General features: G+C 55.6%; 1 protein-coding gene across 5 annotated transcripts in view; it reads left to right on the forward strand.

Annotated features, from left to right (window-relative positions):
- STRA6 (stimulated by retinoic acid 6) overlaps positions 1–18,571 on the forward strand; it is a 29,345-nt gene that overhangs the window by 3,403 nt on the left and 7,371 nt on the right. For 3 of the 5 annotated variants that reach the window (XM_021099065.1, XM_005666159.3, XM_005666158.3), the window contains exons 2-12: positions 3,056–3,216; positions 7,989–8,055; positions 8,364–8,449; positions 9,703–9,842; positions 10,879–10,902; positions 11,083–11,249; positions 12,495–12,617; positions 14,667–14,734; positions 14,906–14,982; positions 15,254–15,315; positions 16,246–16,408. In XM_021099065.1, coding sequence (XP_020954724.1) covers positions 3,107–3,216; positions 7,989–8,055; positions 8,364–8,449; positions 9,703–9,842; positions 10,879–10,902; positions 11,083–11,249; positions 12,495–12,617; positions 14,667–14,734; positions 14,906–14,982; positions 15,254–15,315; positions 16,246–16,408 — 1,087 coding nt within the window. In that variant the 5' untranslated portion in view covers positions 3,056–3,106. Of the gene's footprint in view, positions 1–2,361; positions 2,964–3,038; positions 3,217–7,988; positions 8,056–8,363; positions 8,450–9,702; positions 9,843–10,878; positions 10,903–11,082; positions 11,250–12,494; positions 12,618–14,666; positions 14,735–14,905; positions 14,983–15,253; positions 15,316–16,245; positions 16,409–18,571 lie in introns of those variants that run through there. The other 2 variants (XM_001928148.5, XM_013978087.2) reach the window with 2 other exon arrangements.

Consider the following 18,571-nt stretch of genomic DNA (forward strand, 5'->3'; position numbering starts at 1 on the left):
CATTTCCCTCTGCCTTATAGAAACCAGCTCTTTCCTTCTGGACCTGCTTCCTCGCATTTCCAGCCTGGCCTTGACAAAGGAAATGGGCACGAACTGCCCTCTCTCCCTGGCGCCCATACCTGGGGAGGGGGGGCGAAGCTCACCCTTTTGTCCCCTCTGCTTAGGGCCTCCCCAGTGAGGAGGGAGATGATACTATGAGCCCTGGCCTATTCCTGAGGGGAGGGATGGTCTCCACTGGCAAGAGTCTTTGGGGGCAGACCAGGCATTAGGTCAGGGAGGGGTATGTTGGGGTTGGGGCTGTGCCTAGACTTAGCTTGGGCCCATCCCTGCCAGGCTGGCTGTAGCCCCTGAGGCCAATGGGCCCCAGGTAGCCTCTTTCCTCGGTGTCCAGGTGGGTACCCTTCTTCCTTCAGGTGTCTGCTCAAGTATCACCTTCTCAGCTGGAACCTTTCCTCACCCATCCTGCCTAAAGTAGTCAACTCCTGTGTGTCTGCCTCTCCTGTCCTATCCCACTTTATTTTCCCTCTCAGCCCATAGGACACACGTTTTATGTCCCTGCTGCCCCCTACCACACGTAAGGTTCCCCAGAGGTACAGGACTTTATCTGTCTTGCTCAGTGCTGTATTCTCAGCATGGAGAACGTGGCCTGGCACATAGCTGCCATGCAGTCAATCTCTGTTGACTGAATGAGGGAATGAATAAACCAGACTGGGGAGGAAGATTCAGACTTCCACCAGGGAAGGGAGCCGTTTCTGACAGGTAGAGTTATTCAGCTATGAACCTCTCTACCTCATAGAGGGAGTGAGTGCCCCGACACAGACTGGATTCCAATTTTTGGAAGGGGAGGCCTAAAATCAGATAAGGAGTTGCTCCCTTAGCTGTGGATCTAAGACTCTTGAGCAGTGAAGGGAATGAGGGCTATGGTGTTGGAGCAGAGGGCTCTGGAAACCCGTCTGGAGAAATAGTAGCCTGCATGGGACAGGCCCATGGAGGGGCGATAGTTACCAGAACAAGCCATGGCTTTGCCAAGCCCCATTGAGAAAGTCCCTTTGGCCCCAGAGCCGTATATTGTGCACCAGGAGAAGGAGGGAGGAGGAGGAGAAGAGGCAGGCTCTGCCCTCAGGAGCTCAGAGCCAGGGCTGAGAGTCAGGATTCACCCCAAATCCCTGGGATGAGAAAGGCAGTGTGGGCTCCTGTGTTGCATCAAATAAAGTTCTGGTTCAGCTCTGAGTCAGCAGATGCTGACATCTCTATAGGCCGGGGCAGGGGTGGGGTTGGGGGGGAGTGGAGACCAGAAGAGCGGCCGTTTGGGAGGGAATAGGAAGAACCAAGGCCAACAGAGCTCTCAGGCCCTCGTGCCAGAAGGCCTTGTGGGCCTGGCTACAGAAGTTGGAGCTTTTAGGACTTTCAGTTCTGTATGTCCCCTCTGAGCCTCACCTATGCTGTTCCCTCTACCGGTAACACTCTTCCTTCCACACTGCCACACCCTCCACCCTCAGCTCACCACTGAAAGGTTTCTTTCTTCAGGAAGCCCCTCCCTCTCATCCTTTTGGACCACATTCAGTTTCCTACTACAAGTCAGGGCACTCTGTGCCTCCCCCTTGAGGTTATTTACCTACTTGTCTGTGCTCCTCCCAAACTGTAGACTATTTCAGGGCCCCAGTGGGTGTTCAATGAATGTCTGTTAAAAGAATAAATGAATGTCTTTTTGAAAAGCTTATTGAACGAATGGCTTTGCTGGTGAGCACCATGGCCTAGGCACCCTGTGGGGTATCAGAGGCTAGGGATCTGCCAAGGGTCGGGGGGGCCCCTCCGACCCCCACCCAGGGATAGGAATCTGAGAGCTACTCTCTGCCTTGTCTGCATCTTGCCATTGCCCACTCACCCCACCTCCACCACCACTACCCCTCCCCCTACGGTTGGGGGCCAAGAAGGGGAGGGAAGCCAGCTAAGGGTGTTGGAGAGGAACCCCCACACCCTGCCTAGACCCTGCCTTCTTCACCCTCACCGTCACCCCATACTCCAGGAGGAACAGGAGACAGGCGGGGTTCTTGCCTGCCCGTGGGTCTGGTTCGTGTTTAAAGGACTAATTTCTGCCTTGTGGGGGTGAGTTATCTCCTTGTGAAATCAAGTTGGAGAAACAGAAAGGTTTTACCAGTCAGACACATGTTCTTCCAGGAGAGGGAATAGATGTCTCCCTCCCTCGCCTCCACCCCCCGCCCAGTCCCAGCCGGCTCCCTGGGCTGCAGGAATGCCTGACTTGTGTGTGGGGCCCCGCACATGTGCTGGGCAGAGGTGTGGGAGATTGGGGGCAGGCCCTGAAGGCAGGTATGTGCGTGCAGTCGGGAGCTAGTCCCCCTGGCCACACTCCTCCTGCGCTCAGGCCACCAGTGGGGAGGGGGCCTGTGAAGACCATGGTGTGTTCCCATCATGAGGCCCCAGGGGGCCAGTGAGGGGCAGGCTGAGGCTGGGGGATGGTCTCAAGGGAGTTTGAACAAAGAGGGGGGGATTGGGCTGGACCCCTGAGAGCGGGAGGGGGTCTGGGAGACTAGGCTGGGAGGGTCCGGGAGGCTGTACTGAGCCCGCCCGCTGCCCGCCCACCCTTTCATCTTTGCAGCTCCTTCCTCCCTGGTCCTTCCTTGCGTGTGTGTCTGTGGGTCCGTCTGAGTGGGTCTGGTGAGGGGGAAGGAAGGGGGGAGTTGTCTGTGAGCAGCTTGGATTAGACAAAACTTCTTTGAAAATGATGCTTTGAGTCAAAGCCTGACGGTGCCAGTCAGACAGAGCGACAGACAGGTGCTCCAGTGAGAGCCCAAGGACCCCGAGGGAGCACTGTCCCCAAGGGATAACGCCTCCTGCAGACTGGACGGGAAGGGACAGGAGGGGACAGGAGAAGCCCTTCCCCTCGTCCTGTCCCCGGCCCTCACTCCCAGACCGGCTTTTCCCAGGGAGCTAAAAGCAAGAAAGTAACCTTCAGGATTAAAAAGAAACGTTTCTTTGTTTGGGTTTTCTTTCTTTCTTGTTTTTTCCCCTCCCCTAAGCCTCTTTTCACATCTAGAGTGGCCTTTTCCCTCTTGTTTGGGGGCGGCCGAAAGAGAAGGACCAGGGAATGTCGACCCAGGGCTCAGGGAACCAGACCTCCTCCGGAGCCACAGACGACGACTATGGCAGCTGGTACATCGATGAGCCCCAGGGCGGCCAGGAGCTCCAGCCGGAGGGGTGAGTTGGAACCCCTGGCGGGGTCCTCCAGCACATGGGTTGTGGCAGAGGTTACTGATGTGGGGGGATGGGGAAGACCTTGTGTGAGGGCTGCTGCGGTCGGTGGGCTCTGCCGCTCCTTTGCTGTGTGGCCCCTTGGCACGTCACAACCTCTCTGAGCTTCAGTCTCCGTACCTGTTACATGCCCTTGCCCTGGTGTTAAGATACTTGAGGTATGGGACCTGGAACAGGCTAGTCACCTAAGAAGCACCTGTAGGGTGTGTTTAAAATACAGATTCCTGGGCCCCATCCTTGCAAACTCAGATCCAGCTAGGCTGGGGTGGCTCCCGCAGTGACTCTGGCCTGTAGCCGGGGTGTAGTTCTGGGTGAGTGTTGAGGGAAGTTGGGACTGCCTTCAGGGGGTTACTGGTCCCTATGGTGACCATCTGGGCTGTGCTTTTCAGCAAGTGTCAGGTTCTCTGGGCAGGCCCAGGGCAGGGGAAGCCTGAGGAAACACTCTGGCCCTGTTGGCTTTGGCTGATCTGAGTCTCCGTGAAGATGAGATTCTGTTCTCTTTAGCAGGAGAGCTCTGGGTGGCCCAGGGGAGGGAGGCAGGCTCAGCCCAGCCCAGCGTGGCTTGAGGACCCGGCCCACAGCCGCCACTGCCCAGATCCCTTCTATCTTTGTTTAGTCCAGGCACGCTGGTGGAGGAGCTGGGCCTCCCTGTGCCCCCATGCTGCCAAGGACGCCTTGCCTACGTGGGCCCCAGAGCCCAGGTCCCCCCTTGTTGTTCCTGGCCCTGACCCCAGCCCCCACCACCATGCTCTGTCTGAGGCTTTGGGAACTGGAAAGGTGAGGCTGGGGGCTTGCTGAGCCAGATGTGTGCACATCTGTTCTCCATCAACAATCAAAACCAGAGAAGGGAAAATGCTCGCGTGCCTCCCCAGGGGCTGGGGCTGTGGCCTGGCCAGACCGGGGTCACCCAGTAGGGATGGGGGCCCCACCCAGGCCTGGGGGAAGGAGCAGTTGTTTGGAGGACTCGGGGTTCTCACCACCTGGAAAGCAGCCCTGCTGTCAGTAAACACATGCCCTTCTTCCTCTCTCCAGCTGACCTTGAGAGCCCAGGGCTTCCCAGGTCCCCCTGTGTGTCGGGGGTGGGAGAAGCAGCAGAATGGAGAGGGGTCCAGGAGCCACAGGTGGACACAATCCCTGGCCTGGGTTAAGGCCCTAATTTGAAGCTATGTCCTTGGTCCTTGGCTGCCTCAGGGCCCAGGCATTGGCTCAGGCCAAATGCCTGCAGCCAGCTCTAGTGGCTCAGGTATTTAGACATGGCCTTAGAATAAAGGGGGTGCATGGCAGGGACTGGGTGATAAGGAGACTACCTCTAATCGGGGTGGCATCTAGAATCTGCAGCTCCCTTCTCCCATCACAGAGAAAAATGAGAAGCTTTATTTGAATCTATGTACTTGGCTAAACCAAGTCGAGCTTCCTACCAAAGGTGGGAGAGGGAAGCTGGGAGCTCAGGGGAATCCCAAGGAGATGAACTTGGACTTAACCTCTCCCTGGGTGAGTCAGACACCCAGGGAGAGGGGACCCCCACAGTTCTGAGGAGCTCTGGACGGTGCTCGCCCCACCTCCATGTGCCCCAGTAGTCTGGAGTCAGGATTGTGGGCACTGGTGACAGTGTCTGGGAAGGACTTAATCTCCTGGTCACACTTATCCAGGTGACAGGACCTGGTTGAAGAGGTTGGGGAGTAGATGAGCCTGATGGGGATGGGATGCATTGTCTGGGGTATTTTGCGGAGGCAGAGGGATGTGTATAAGCTGAGCTGGCTCTTTCCTCCCCCAAGAGGCTCCAGGTTATGGACCCCACTTGCCATGTGCTCATGTGTCATCCACCCATCGTCAATTCTGAGCTTCCCAGCCAGAGCCTGGGGATACAAATACATCTGTGGCCGCTGTCCAGGATGTCAGTCACCTCCCCACCACTTCAAAGGGCTGCCTGGAAGGCGGAAGTGGGAGGTTTCCTTCATGGCCTGCCCTCCCACTAAGTGAGGCCAACAGCAGGGACATCTGCAGGCTCTTCTGCTGTGGGGTTGGGCGGGGGGGGGGGACCAGCATCAGGCAGCAGGGCTCCAGGCTTCCCGGGGACCACAGGACCCCCACCTGACCCGTCCACCTTTCCTCTCACCACAAAGATCGGCTCTACCCTCCTCTCTGGATGGGGTCCTTTGCAGTCTCTTACTCCGAGCCAGAGTTCTAGAAACAGTCGTCTTGCTTCTCCTCCCAGTGTCCTCACCACCCTGTAGTCTGGCCTTTGTGCCCATCACCACCTCTGAACTGCCCAAGACCAGGCCTCAGCTTCCTTGGGCTCCATTTGGCTCTGGTCCTCATCCTTCGTCTTGGAATAAGGCCCCAAACCCTCCAGGCATCCCCCAACCCCCCCCTTCTGTCTGTTTCTCCACATCAAGGCGTATAAATCCTTCCTCATAAATTCCTGAGATGCTGCCTGGCATTTTCGCTCCCCAGCAAGTATTTATGCAGAACCGCTTGAAAATACTAGTACTCGACTGTTTTTGAGGTACAGAGATAGCAGTTTCATGGGGTTTGACTTATTATCTTCCTCCACATACTCCTTACCTCTCACACCCTGGTCACATATGGCTGCTGGAGCCAGATGACCTCAGTTTGAATCCTGGCTCTGGTGCTTCACCAGCTGTGTGATTTGGGCCACATACCTAGCCTCTCTGAGCCTTGTTTTCCTTGTCTACACAGGAGGATACTAACAGCATCCACCTCTTAGGTAATAACTGAGTTAATATATGGAATAAACCGTGCCTGGAACTTAGGCAATACTTGGTCAGTACTAGTTTTTCCGGTTGTTATTGTTATTCAAATCTACTCACAGAAATATCCGTAAATCCGGAAAGGCTGCCTTGCTCAAAAAGTCCTCGGTGGCTCCCTAGCACCCCCCATGCCTGCTATAACCAGCTCTCTGTCTGCCCTAGGTTGCAAGCAAGCTGAAAACCCTGCCTGGCCCCAGCCACGCTGTCTACTGCCTGTCGCTCCACTTGCTCACGCTCTTCTCTCTACCTAGAATTCCCTTGCCCTTTATTTGCCTAAAGAGATGCGAACCATCTCTCAAGCTCAAACACCATCCCCCCTGAGGCCTGGCCCCAAATTTCTCTCCCTTTTCTGTGTCCTTTAGCCTCTGCTTGTGCCCCTTCAAGGATCCAGCTCCCACCCTGCCTGACACGGTGTTCTTTGTGCCTGTGCCATCCTGCCTGTCCCACAGCACAAAAACATGGCCCCGCGAACCATCCGCCAAACAAACATTTGCTCAGCCTAAGTTCTGTTGCTCAGACCTCAAACATTTTGAGCCTCAGCCAAACTAAGAAAAGGGTAGATGAGGAGTCCCAGGTGGTATAGAAAGAGCCGGAGAGTCCCCCATTCAGGGCCCTGGGGTCCATGGGGGTAAGAGTGGCTCTTGGTCAGGCTGCTCCAGGGCCCATTTGTTGAGCCCCTGCCCTGGCTGGGTCTGGAAGGCAGGAGTGAGTAGGACATCGTCAGGTGATGTGGTGCAGGCTGACAGGGCCTGGGGTGGTGGCTTTGAACTCTTGGGGCTGGTCAGGGACCCTGCCTCCCCCAACCCTCCTCCCACATAGTCAAGTAAGATGCCTCAGAGCTGGAAACGGGGAATGCGAGGTTTGGGCTCGGACAGCAGGAACCCGATCCCCTCCATGGCCCCTACTCTCCCACGAGCGCAGTTCCGCTTCAGGAAGAGGACGGCTCTCTCCCGGGCCAAGAAGTTGCACAAAACAGACTTATTGTGTCCCTCCTCCCCAAGGACAAGCCCACATGACTGAGGTCTTTCCTGCTTTTCACTCTCTGGGATTTCCAAGCTCAGGGAGGCATGGCCCTCCCAGCACAGGCTCCTTGGGATTTCTCTTTTCCACGTAGCCACAGGGACCCTAGGTGGGTGGGTGAATCTTCTGGGCAGGGAGGGTCCAGCTACATACAGCACAGGGCTTCCTCGATGCCTTGCCCACCAGAACTTGCTGGCCCTGCCCACGTGGGTGTCTTCCCTCTGGCGCTTCTAGGCTCCAGCTGGGCCATCCTGGAGCTCTACCTCGCCTCCAGGAACCCGGTCCTGTCTGCCCTCCCAGGTCCAGCTCCAGCCCTGAGCTCAGGGCTCCTTACTTGATGCTTTTCTCTGCCACGTGACCCAGCCCTTCATAAAGGCAAAACTGGTCAAGGAGAGACATAAACCCTGGAAGATCAAGGTAGATCATTCCCGTCATAGACACAGACCAGGCTCAGATGCCCATGAGTGAAGGGCCAATCATAGGACCCATTGCTTGATGGCTGGACCCAGGCGGTATCTCAGGCACAGTTTGGAGGAGAGAACTGTGGGACCTGCAGCAGTCAGGGAGACTTCCTAGAGGAGGGAGGAATGAAGCGGGCCTTGATGGATAGGAAAGCCATACTGGCCCATTCTCTTTCTCCCATGTCTTCCCCTGGGGAACCCCTGTCTCCTTCAACCCTGTGACCTTAAAGCTTGGCCTGGTCCGGCACACCGTTGGGGCATGAGAGGCCCAGGATAGCCCTGAGGAGGTGAATGGGGCAAATTTGTGGAAGAGACATCAGAGGGTAGAAGGACGTGGTAGATAGAGCCCCAGCAGAGACAGCCTGGACCCCCAAACCTGGCTGCACACCTTGGTGTGTGTGTGTGTGTGTGTGTGTGTGTGTGTGTGCCCCTACCTAGCCTGACCCTGCCTTCACTCCTTCTACAGGGTGGTACCCTCCTGTCACCCCAGTGTGCCACCCGGCCTCTACCACGCCTGCCTAGCCGTGTTGTCGGTGAGTCCAAACTGGCTTGCAACCCACTGCCAGCCTGGGCAGGGTGCGGTGTGTTCCCTGCTAGGGCTGGTGGAGGGAGACCCTGGAGCTCAAATGTGGAGGGGCTACTGGGAGCTCTCCCAGGCTGGGGACCCAAACCAGGAGGCAGACTGAGTCCAGCGACTCAGACTTCTGTCACCTTCTAGCCTTCCCCAAGATGCTGCATGGGTGTGCACTGGGGAGAAGGGGGCACGTGGGGCCAGTGCTTTGATTTAGCCCCTCAGGGAAGGCCTGGGCCCCCCGAGCCCTCCTCTGTGCTCTCCTTTCAGATCCTCGTGTTGCTGCTGCTGGCCATGCTGGTGAGGCGCCGCCAGCTCTGGCCCCACTGTGGGCACGGCAGGCCCGGGCTGCCCAGGTTGGTCCTTGGCCTGGGCACCCCCACTCAGGGGGCTCAGATATCAGGCTGCTCTGGGAGGGTGGTGAGCTGTTAGATGCCTAGAAGTCAGCTCTGGCCTCCACACCCCAAACTCTGTCTGTCTTTGGGCTCTCCCCGCCTCCACCCAGATCTCCAGGCTTAGTTGGGACCCCTAGAGGGAAGGGGAGGGACCCACTCAGGTGCACCTGCTCTTCTTCCAGACCCCAGGGAGACTGAACTCCAGAGGGCCCAGCTCCAGGCCACACCCCCCTGGCAGCCCATGGTCTGGACAGGCCGTAATCACTCCATGTCATCTTGACCCTCATTTTCCCAAGGGTGTTATCGGGACCCTGAGACGTCAAGGCAGATTGATGAGGGATTGACCATCAGTCCCTATGACTGAAATCTTCTGCTTGTGTCTCCTTCAGCCCTGCAATCCTAGAGTCTGGGGATGGGGACGACACTGAGGCTGATGGAACTGAGCGGGCTTGTGAGGGAGAGACCAAGTATTGGGGGAGGTGGTGGAGGATCTGCAGTGTAGACAGCCTTGTACCCCAGACCCGGGCTGCACCTGGAGGTGGGGTCCGCCATGCTGGTTTTTTGCTGGAGAACTCACCTGCGGTTTCTGCCGCACTGGCTGGCCCAGGAAAGTCCTTGCTCTGCCTGGGGATGGGCAGGACGGAGCCTTCGGGGCATGAGGGCAAGCTGGAACCCAGAAGCAGAGGGTCTGAGTGGTCTGCTCTGAGCCCAGAGGGGCGATGCCTGGGACAGTTGTGCCCGCTGTCTGCCCTCTGCCCCGGGGCCACTCCCAGGCCAAGGCGGCGGCCGTTGCATAAGGATGTTGTGACTTTCCAGCTCTCTGAAGATCTGCCAGCCCAGACAGACCAATTAGTGTGGAGGCGGCTATTTCCTGGAGCTTCCAGAGTGGGAGGAGGGAGCAGTGCTCAGGCTTGTTATGTGTGTGTGTGTGTGTGTGTGTGTGTGTGTGTGTGTGTGTCTGTTTGTCTGTGTGTTGGGGGGTGGTTCCTGCGTCACTTTGCTGCAAGACCCAGACCTTGATACATAGCAGGCACTCCACAAATGTCTGTGGGACAAAGGCAGTATTTGTGGAATGCATACATGAAGGGGCCTCAGTTTCCCCATCTGGAAAGTGGGACAGGCACCACCTCCCTGCTTTATGGAACATGGCGGGAGGTAATGGGCGTGCAGGGCCTGAGCAACTCCCTCCTGTCCTGTCCCTGCCTCTGCACCAGCCCTGTGGATTTCTTGGCTGGGGACAGGCCCCGGACCGTGCCTGCTGCTGTCTTCATGGTCCTCTTCAGCTCCCTGTGTTTGCTGCTCCCCACTGAGGACCCACTGCCCTTCCTGACCCTCGCCTCACCACTTGGCCAAGGTACCCAGCACAGCTGAGGCCATGGGCTGGATTGATGGGGGGTGGGGTGGGAAGCCAGAGCACTGGGGCTCCCCATCCCAGTTGTGAACCTCAGCCCAGAAGAAGCTGTCCTGTGACCCTGCCCACCTGTCCCACCACAGGCCCAAAACCTTTGTTATTCTGTCCTGGGGTCAGTACTGCCCTCTCTGCTTCCTCTGTTCTTGTGCAAACCCCACCCTCAGGAAGGAGAGAACTCTAATTCATGGGCACAGGCTGAGTCCCCTAGACAGACAGCTCTGTTCTGTGTGAGCATGGAGAAGGGTGGGGAGAGGACCGAGGAAGGGCCCTGGAGAACTGAGCTGGGCTCAAGGAGGTGATGGTAAAAAGGACAGCTGCCATCTGGAGGAGCCACTTCCCTAAAACATGACCTCCTTAGCACCGGTATAGGTTTGATCCCCAGCTCTGCACAGGGGTTAAGGATCTGGCATTGGCACAACTGCAGCTTTTGCTGCAGCCCGGAAACTTCCATATGCCATGGTTATAGCCAAACAAAACAAAACAAACAAACAAACCAAAAAATGACCTCCATAGATCATCTGATCCTCACAACGACTCCAAAAAGCACAGATATCAGCCCCATTTTACAATGGAGGGTCAAAGAAGGGAGCAGTAATAACACAGTAGCTTAATTTACTGAGTACTAATTCAGATATTAAGTGCTAAGGATGACATATACTTTCTCATTTTGGTTTTTCGTTTGTTTGCCTCCTTTTTAGGGCTGCACCTGCGGCATATGGAGGTTCCCAGGCTAGGGGTTGAATCAGAGCTGCGGCTGCCAGCCTATACCACAGCCACAGCAACACAGGATCCGAGCTGCCTCTGTGACCTACACCACAGCTCATGGCAATGCCAGATCCTCAACCCACTGAGCGAGGCCAGGAATTGAACTTGCATCCTCCTGGATGCTAGTCAGATTTGTTAATGCTGAGCCATGACAGGAACTCCTACTTTCTCATTTTGTTTTTGCTAATTTACTACTATTATTTCAATTTTTCAGATGGGGACACTGAGACTCCAAGAGGTAACTTGCCCGAGATCACAGAGCTGAGACTAAGCGCCTGGGTTTGAATGCAGGGCTTTTGCCCACTGAACCAGCTGAGGGACTTGGAAGGTGGAGACGGGAGAGAAGCCTGGGTGGGCTGGACCCAGGCCCCACCTCTGCCCCTCCATCATGTGCCTCTCTGCCTGTCTTGCCTTCCAGGGCCCTGGAAGATTCTGGCCCTGCTCTATTACCCTGCCCTCTACTATCCCCTGGCTGCGTGTGCCACAGTCAGGCATGGAGCCGCCCACCTGCTTGGCAGCGTGCTGGCCTGGGCTCATCTGGGGGTCCAGGTCTGGCAGAGGGCAGAGTGCCCCGAATCGCCCAAGGTAACCACGGACTCATGACTGGGGGCTGAGGGGTGTGGAGGGGCTGCTTAAACCAGCGTGGCTCCTTTGATCTCTGTCCACACGCTTCTCTGCTGCCTTCCACTCAGCACGGGACCCCTCACCTTTACATATATGCTCCGTCCAAGCTCGGCCCCTCTGGGGGAGAGACCAGGGACCAGGGAGCTGGCCTGTCCTCAGGAGCCTCCAGTCTGAGGGAGGGAAGCAGGGGTGGGATGCAGAGAAGGAAGGGGAAGAAGCCTGCGATCCCCCCATTATTGATTCCCCAGCTTCCCTTGGCCAGGCTGGGGTGGGAGTGAAGAGAGCTGGAGGATGCAAGGCAAGAGTTGGGGGATGGTCTCAGAGGGCTAAAAGGAGAATTCCAGAACCTCAGAACCTGGTTCACTGGAGCCGGCCAGAGGTGTGAAGCTGCCTCATCCAGGGCTCAGAGGGTGGGGGTATAGGCTTTGTTTGAATTCAGCTTTAGCCCTTCCTTCTTCATTCAACAAACATATTTGAGCCTACGCTCTGTACCAGGGACATTTTCAGGTGCCGGATACAGCTGTGAAAAGAGAGATGAAGTTCCTAGCATTCCAGAAGGGGACACACAATCAAACAAATAAATATACAAAATGATGCCAGGGGTGCTAAGTGCTTTCAGGAAACTATGTCACTTTCCTGAGACTCGAGCCCCCCACCACCACCACCTGTGCCCCTGTAAATGAAGTTGGGAACTGAATCCCTTGAGGTAGATTGAAGATTAGGTGGTTTCCTTGAGAGCAGTGACTTGATTGCTCTTTTTCTCCACCCAGGACCTGGCACGTTATAAGTTTTCAATAAAAACATATTGAATCAACAATTATACGCATAAATATAAAAGGGGCCCAACCCTGGGAGGACTTCAACCTTAGAAGGCAGGGCATGTATTTCCCTGATGCTCAGGTTGCAAATTCTGCATAGAAAAAAATCAAGCCTGTGTCCAAAACACCAGGAACATAGGAATATAGAGGGTGGACATCCAACACCCCCCCATTTCATGTCTGATCCTAGCCCCCTGGGGTGGGTAGGAGGGGATTACAAAGCATCAGGTGCTCGGGGCTGGGGAGCAGTGATAGAAACAGAAGCCTTACCATGACCCTAGACCATCCTCAGCGCCCCCATGAGCTGGGAAGGGAAATGGATCCTGGTCTTTGACTCGGGGAAGGAGGCAGAAGGCAGATGTGTCTAGGTGTTTGTCTGTCCACCCAGATCTACAAGTACTACTCCCTGTTGGCCTCCCTGCCTCTCCTTCTGGGCCTTGGGTTCCTGAGCCTTTGGTACCCGGCACAGCTGTTGAGAAGCTTCAGTCACGGGGCAGCAGCGGGCTCTAAGGTAAAGGGGCAGGGCTGGGGTGGCTTGTACTCAACTCACAAACCTTGAACTCGCCATGTCTGTTGTGTGCTTCTGCTTGGAGAGGGCCTAGAACATAGCAGGTGCTCAGAAATGTTTGCTAAGTCGCTGAGGAACTGCTTAGTCCTCTCTCCCCAGGCAAAAGCTAGACCAGGCCCTCGGCTGGCACCCAGGGTACTGAGTGGTCTACATCACAGGGACTCCACAAAGGAGCCAGAAGACAAGGATGTCATAGCCCTGTTTCTGAAACATAGGATCCAGCTGGAGGAATGAGACAGGCCAGGAACCTTGTGCCTAATAGGAGCTCTGCAGGTGCTGACATGACTCAAGACGTACTCAGGGCAGCAGTGTATTGTGAATCAATTCTAGGTTGGATAAAGTCAGAGAAAGCAGAGGGCTGAGCCTGCTAAGGCAGGCTGGGAGGGCTTCCTGGAGGAAGTAGAGTGGGGCTGAAGGACAGGGAGGATCTGGAGTGGGGAGAGAATAAGGAGAAGGCATTGCAGGCATAAGAAAGAGCATGAGTAAAGGGGCGGGGCTGGGTTGCATCTCTTTCATTCACGTATGATTTTCAGCCCTGGGTAGGAGTGCACACGGTAGACACTCCGCAAGGAGTTCTAAAGTTCTGGGTAGGTGGGTGGGTGGATGAATATATCATGCAAGAGAGAATTCTTACAAGATCTGGCAACCTTATTTTAGATTACATAGAAATCTTTCTAAGCACCTACACCGTGTCAGGCCTTGGGCTGGGGCTGTGGGTGCAGCCAACCAACCTGTGTCAGATGTCCAGGACCTCCCAGTGTGCAGAGGGAGAGGGATGCGGCAATGCATATTTATAGGGCAGTGTGAGGAGCGCGCCTGGAGTCATCCAGCTGCTCAGGAGCTGCCTGTAGAGGCAGGGCCAAAGGCTGGTTGCTCTGCAGGAGAGGCGGGAGAAGGAAAGGCCCAAGGGTGGCATCTAGGATAGACAGATGGTGGCCCCAGTTGCTAACTTCAGAACTCTGGATGAGTACTGAGTGGAGGGATGATGCGCAGCTGTAGTTGTGTGATGCTGAGGGGTCTGGAGGGCACAGCTGGACCGTGGACCTGGAGCTCAGGACGGGCTGGGACTGAAGCCGAAGAAGGAGTGAGGTCCCCACAGAGGGATGAAGAGTGAGGGGAGAAGAGGTGGGTGGGCTCAGCATTTCTAGGGGCGGCCCACCTGACCCCGGGTTTGGCTCTCAAAATGCTCAGAAGAGGGGAGCTGCACCCCAGGCCACGTGCTGCACCAGGCCCATCTCTACCTTGCCCAGTCCCTTCCCTCCTCTTCCACGGATCCTCTTGGCCTCTCCCTCCGTTGCATGCTTTTCCTCTTGGGAAGTCTAAGAAGAAATAAAATCCTCTTTGGCCCTAGGTCAAAGAGGTTTAAGCCCCAAAGGACACAGTCAAGCTTTGAGCTGACCCACACCTGCCTTGAAGCCCAGGGTTGCCAAGGCAACAGGTGACAATGGCCTATATTTTCCTAATGATCAGGGGCCAGGGGCTCACTGCCTCTTACCAGGGGCCTCTGCCGCTTGGCAGGCAGCTGAAGGCCTGGAATGCGGCTTAGACAAATCCAGTCACCCTTGTGATCTCCCTGGAGTAGGAGGAGAGGCCTGGGGGTTCTGACCTGAAATGGCCCCATTCAGTATCCTGGTCAGGGATGTGCTCATGAGACATAGGCTCTCTTTTGCCCTAGTCTCAGCCAGCAGAGGCCAGAGGTCCCGGAGAAAAGCAGTGATGCGATGTGACTAACACAGGAGTTGGAGACAGATCTTAGGAAGAACTTCCCAGCATTGAGTGTTCTTAAATAGGAGATGGATTGTCTTGTATTTACGGAGGAGGAAAAGGAAACGTTGGGAGGGGGAATGGACCTTGTCCCCAGGGCGGCCCTCCTCTGTACTCCACCACAGCCAAGAGGTTTATACGGTATACCTACTGGGTGCCTAGCGTGATACCCTAACCAGGGCCCCAGGGTCAGGTCTCATCTGCCTGACCATCCATCTGTCCCTCCAGGGGCTGCAGAACTGCTACTCTGAAGAATATCTGAGGACCCTCCTTTGCCACAAGAAGCTGAAAAGCAGGTGAGGTCCCTGGCACATCCTTTGGGCCATGGGGACAGGCCTGGGCAGGCAGCTTATTGGGGGCCTGGCACTGGGCAGCATGGTGGGGCAGCAGTGATGAATGAGCCAAACTCTGGGGCCTGGGGCAGGGGCTTCTCCTGAGGGTTCCTGCCTGCCTGGGTCTTTCTGCAGCTCCCACTCCTCCAAGCACGGCTTCCTGCCCCGGGCCTGGACCTGCTTCAGACACTACACCTACACACCACAGCAAGGTATGGGGTGGGGAGCTGAGGTCATGAGTGACAAATAACCTCACCCCTCTCTTGCACAGAACAGCTGCAGTAGAAGGCCAGCTCCTACCCCAAAACCCTTGTCATTAGGAGGAACCACCCCAGCTTGGGACAAGGGGAAGCCCCTGGCCTAGCCTTGGTGGTTCCAGGACCTGTGAGCCCTGGCCCTTTTCCTGGGCCTCTTGGGAGGGATGGGGCTCCCGGGCCTGAGGGGTGCTGGGGTTCACCATGCCCCTCCTTTTGGGGACTACAGGATTTCGACTCCCCCTGAAGCTGGTGCTTTCAGTCACCCTGACAGGGACGGCCATCTACCAGGTATGTCCTGCCTCTCTAGTGCCATTTGCCTCTAGACCCCAAACCCCAAGCCTAGGATGGCTCAGGCCCAGCTCGGCTCTCCAAAAGCCCTGCCCATAATACTGTCCAGCTGCTTCTGGCCATCTCGCAAACACGGGCACACCCAGGGGGAGGGGATGTTAACCCTTGTCGGGCTCACATAGGCTCAGAGCCTGAGTTTTGGAGGCACATAATCATAGATTTAAATCCTAGCTCCTTTCTGTACCTCCTGAGGGACCTTGAACAAGTTACTCAACATTCTTGAACCCAGTGGCTCAGCTATAAAATAGAGGCGATAGAATCATTTCACTTCCTTTTAGACTAATTGGGAAGGTTGGGTTAAATAAGGGTGTGATAAAGCCCCACCACCACTACCTCCCTAAAAAAGACAAAGAACTCCCACTCCCCCAAATCCTGGGAGGTAGGTATGTTTTTCTCCATTTTACAGATGGGGGAAATTGAAGAAGAGAGTAAATTTGATTTGGCAAAGTTCCTACAGCTGACATGTCAGGGTAGCCAAAATTGGAATCCAGTTCTGTCCAGCTTCAATGCCTGTGCTCCTTTATAGGACACTTTGCTTTCTCCAACATGGGAACATTGGGCATTTTATACCCTGAAGTTTAGCTAGATGATTGATAGTCAGAGGTGTACATGTACAACTGTGCTACTTGAAAGCATCTGTGGCCTACAATGCTAAAGTCGTATCTGTTTGTAACATGCTGATTAGGGGCACGGGGAGGCTGCTTTAAGGGACAGATAAGAACATCATGATGGGTGATGGGCGTGTGGATGCAGCCTGTGGAGTTTTTCCCCTGAAGTCTCCCTGTGAGCTCAGGAAACACTTTTCCTGGTATGGGCATGCCTGGTGTGAGTGCTGCCAGGCCCTGGCGCCCTCATTTTGGGCTCTTGCAGGTGGCTTTGCTGCTGCTGGTGGGCGTGGTACCCACCATCCAGAAGGTGAGGGCGGGGATCACCACAGACGTCTCCTACCTGCTGGCTGGCTTTGGGATCGTGCTCTCAGAGGACAGGCAGGAGGTGGTGGAGCTGGTGAAGCACCACCTGTGGGCTCTTGAAGGTGAGGCCTCCCGGGAGTCCCTGAGGGCCCACAGCGGGAACCTGAGCCGGGATACTCTGAGTCTCGGCTGCCTCGTCTCCAAATTGGGGCAGCTGGAGTTTCCAGTTCCAAGTCTCTGAGACCTGAAGGGGTTACCTCATCTCAGCAGCCCCCTATTAGCCTGTGAGGTATCTCTCTCCACCACCCCCAGTGTCTTTGCCCAGCTCTGCAGGCATGGAGATGGGGAAGGGCACGGTGTGCATGAGCTGAAGGGGTGGCTCCAGGCATTTGCTGCAGGTGGGAAGGGGGAAAGGAGCCAGTGAAGTGGGACAGTGGCCCAGGATTCTGAGCTAATCCTCGTGGCAAGTGGGTGGGGTTGGGCAGGGCCAGATGCTCTCTCTTCCCTAATCCCTGTCGTCCAGGCCACCTCCTTTCTCCTTTCTTCCTTTGACAATGAGCTCCTGTGTTCAGGAACAAGGCTAGCCTCCCCTCCTGTGGTCTAATGCCTCCTTTAGGCTTTAGCCCTGTTACCCACCTACCCCACTTCCAGAGCTGAGAAGTATCCCATGTGTCAAGTGGGGATACTTCTCCCCACACTCCCCAGAAGTGTGATCAGAAGGACTCGCCTAAGGTTGTACAGTCAGGCAGAAGTGGAGCCAGGAGAACCCAATCTCCTGACTCCCAGGCTGGGGCTCTCCATCACCTTGAGATAAAGCCTTGGTCAGGTGTCATGGGACCTGCACCCTCTGCTGGCTTGGGAGTTCCTGGCTGGTATGGCACCCTGGCTCTTGAGGAATAAAATGTGATGGTTGGAGCTTAGGCAGCCAGTATTGCAGATGGAGGTATGACTGCTCTACAGCCGTTCCTCCCCATTACCATCATCCTTGTCCCACAGATGGAGAGGGGAAGGGAGTAGGGGTGGGCAGAAGTGTGATCAGTGACTTCTTCCTTCACTGACCACCACTCCCACCACCTTCCTGAGTGCCTCTGTTCCCATACCAGAGGGCTTCCCTGGAACTGTGACCAAAGCCCACAAGCTAGACAGATGACAAGTTCTGGATGGGCTAAAAATGACATCTCCAGGGAGATTTTTCAAGTTGGCTGCAATCTGAGCAGTAGGCAGGAGCAAACAGCCACATCAGCCCAGGTCCAAGCTCAGACCTTGCTTACAGCAGCCTTAGGTCAGTGTTATTGATATCACCTCACAGAGCAGGAAATCAAGAGGAGGAAGGAGGATGTAACATGTCCGGGATAATGGATTCGGTTTCTACGCAACACACCTGACACTCAAAATCGCATGCTGCAGTTTCCAAGCTCAAATGCTCTCACTTTGGGTCTCCTTGGATGCAGTATTTACCCTCATAGGTCACAGACCTAAGTATTTACCCTCTTAGGTCACAGACAAGGGAAACTGAGGCTCAGGAAGATCAGAACTATGCCCAAAGCACTCAGCCAGCCAGGGGTGAAACTAAGATTAGTCTGAGCTTTGCGGGGCCCTTTGATCCGTTCTTGATGCCTTCTGAGCTTTGACAGCCTGTTTTAGAGCTGTGCAACTGGCACCTGGACCACCATCCTGGTGTTGTTCACAGAAACCTCACATTCTGAGGTCAGGCAGACTAGATTAGAATTCCTCCTCCATCACTTCCCAGCCATGTGATCTTGGGCAAGCCACTTCACTCCTTTGGACCTTTATTTCTCTGCTGTCAAATGGGGGCTGAAGCTCTAAAGACAACCTTGTCCTAGAGGCCCTTGACTGGGTGGGAGACAGACTGATCCACAAAGCAGGACCCAGAGGAGGCAAAGAGCAGGAAGATTTTACGGGTACCAGGACTAGGAGGGACCCAAGTTTGGAACGAAGTCGGGGAGAGAGGAGCAGGAGGGAGACAGATGGAGACTCAAGTCCAGGCCAAGGGCCAAGGAGGCTTGCTAACCCTTCACCCCTGTCAACCTATTCACTCACCTGGGCAGACACAGCAGACAGGCTCCTCACCTCCTGGCAGAAGCAGTCCAGAATGTACCTTCGCTGGCACCGAAGCCCCAGAAGCAGATGAAACGGGGCAGAACTTCATGTGTCCAGGGCTTTTCTCTTAGCCTTACTTCTCAGGAGAGTGCTACCCTCCTGCCCCCAGAGGAGTGAGCCGGGGCAGGCAGATTGGCCCCAGGTTTCTGTAGCAGTCGTTCTCC

The sequence above is a fragment of the Sus scrofa genome, chromosome 7 (genome assembly GCF_000003025.6).
Source record: "Sus scrofa isolate TJ Tabasco breed Duroc chromosome 7, Sscrofa11.1, whole genome shotgun sequence".
Taxonomy (NCBI): domain Eukaryota; kingdom Metazoa; phylum Chordata; class Mammalia; order Artiodactyla; family Suidae; genus Sus; species Sus scrofa.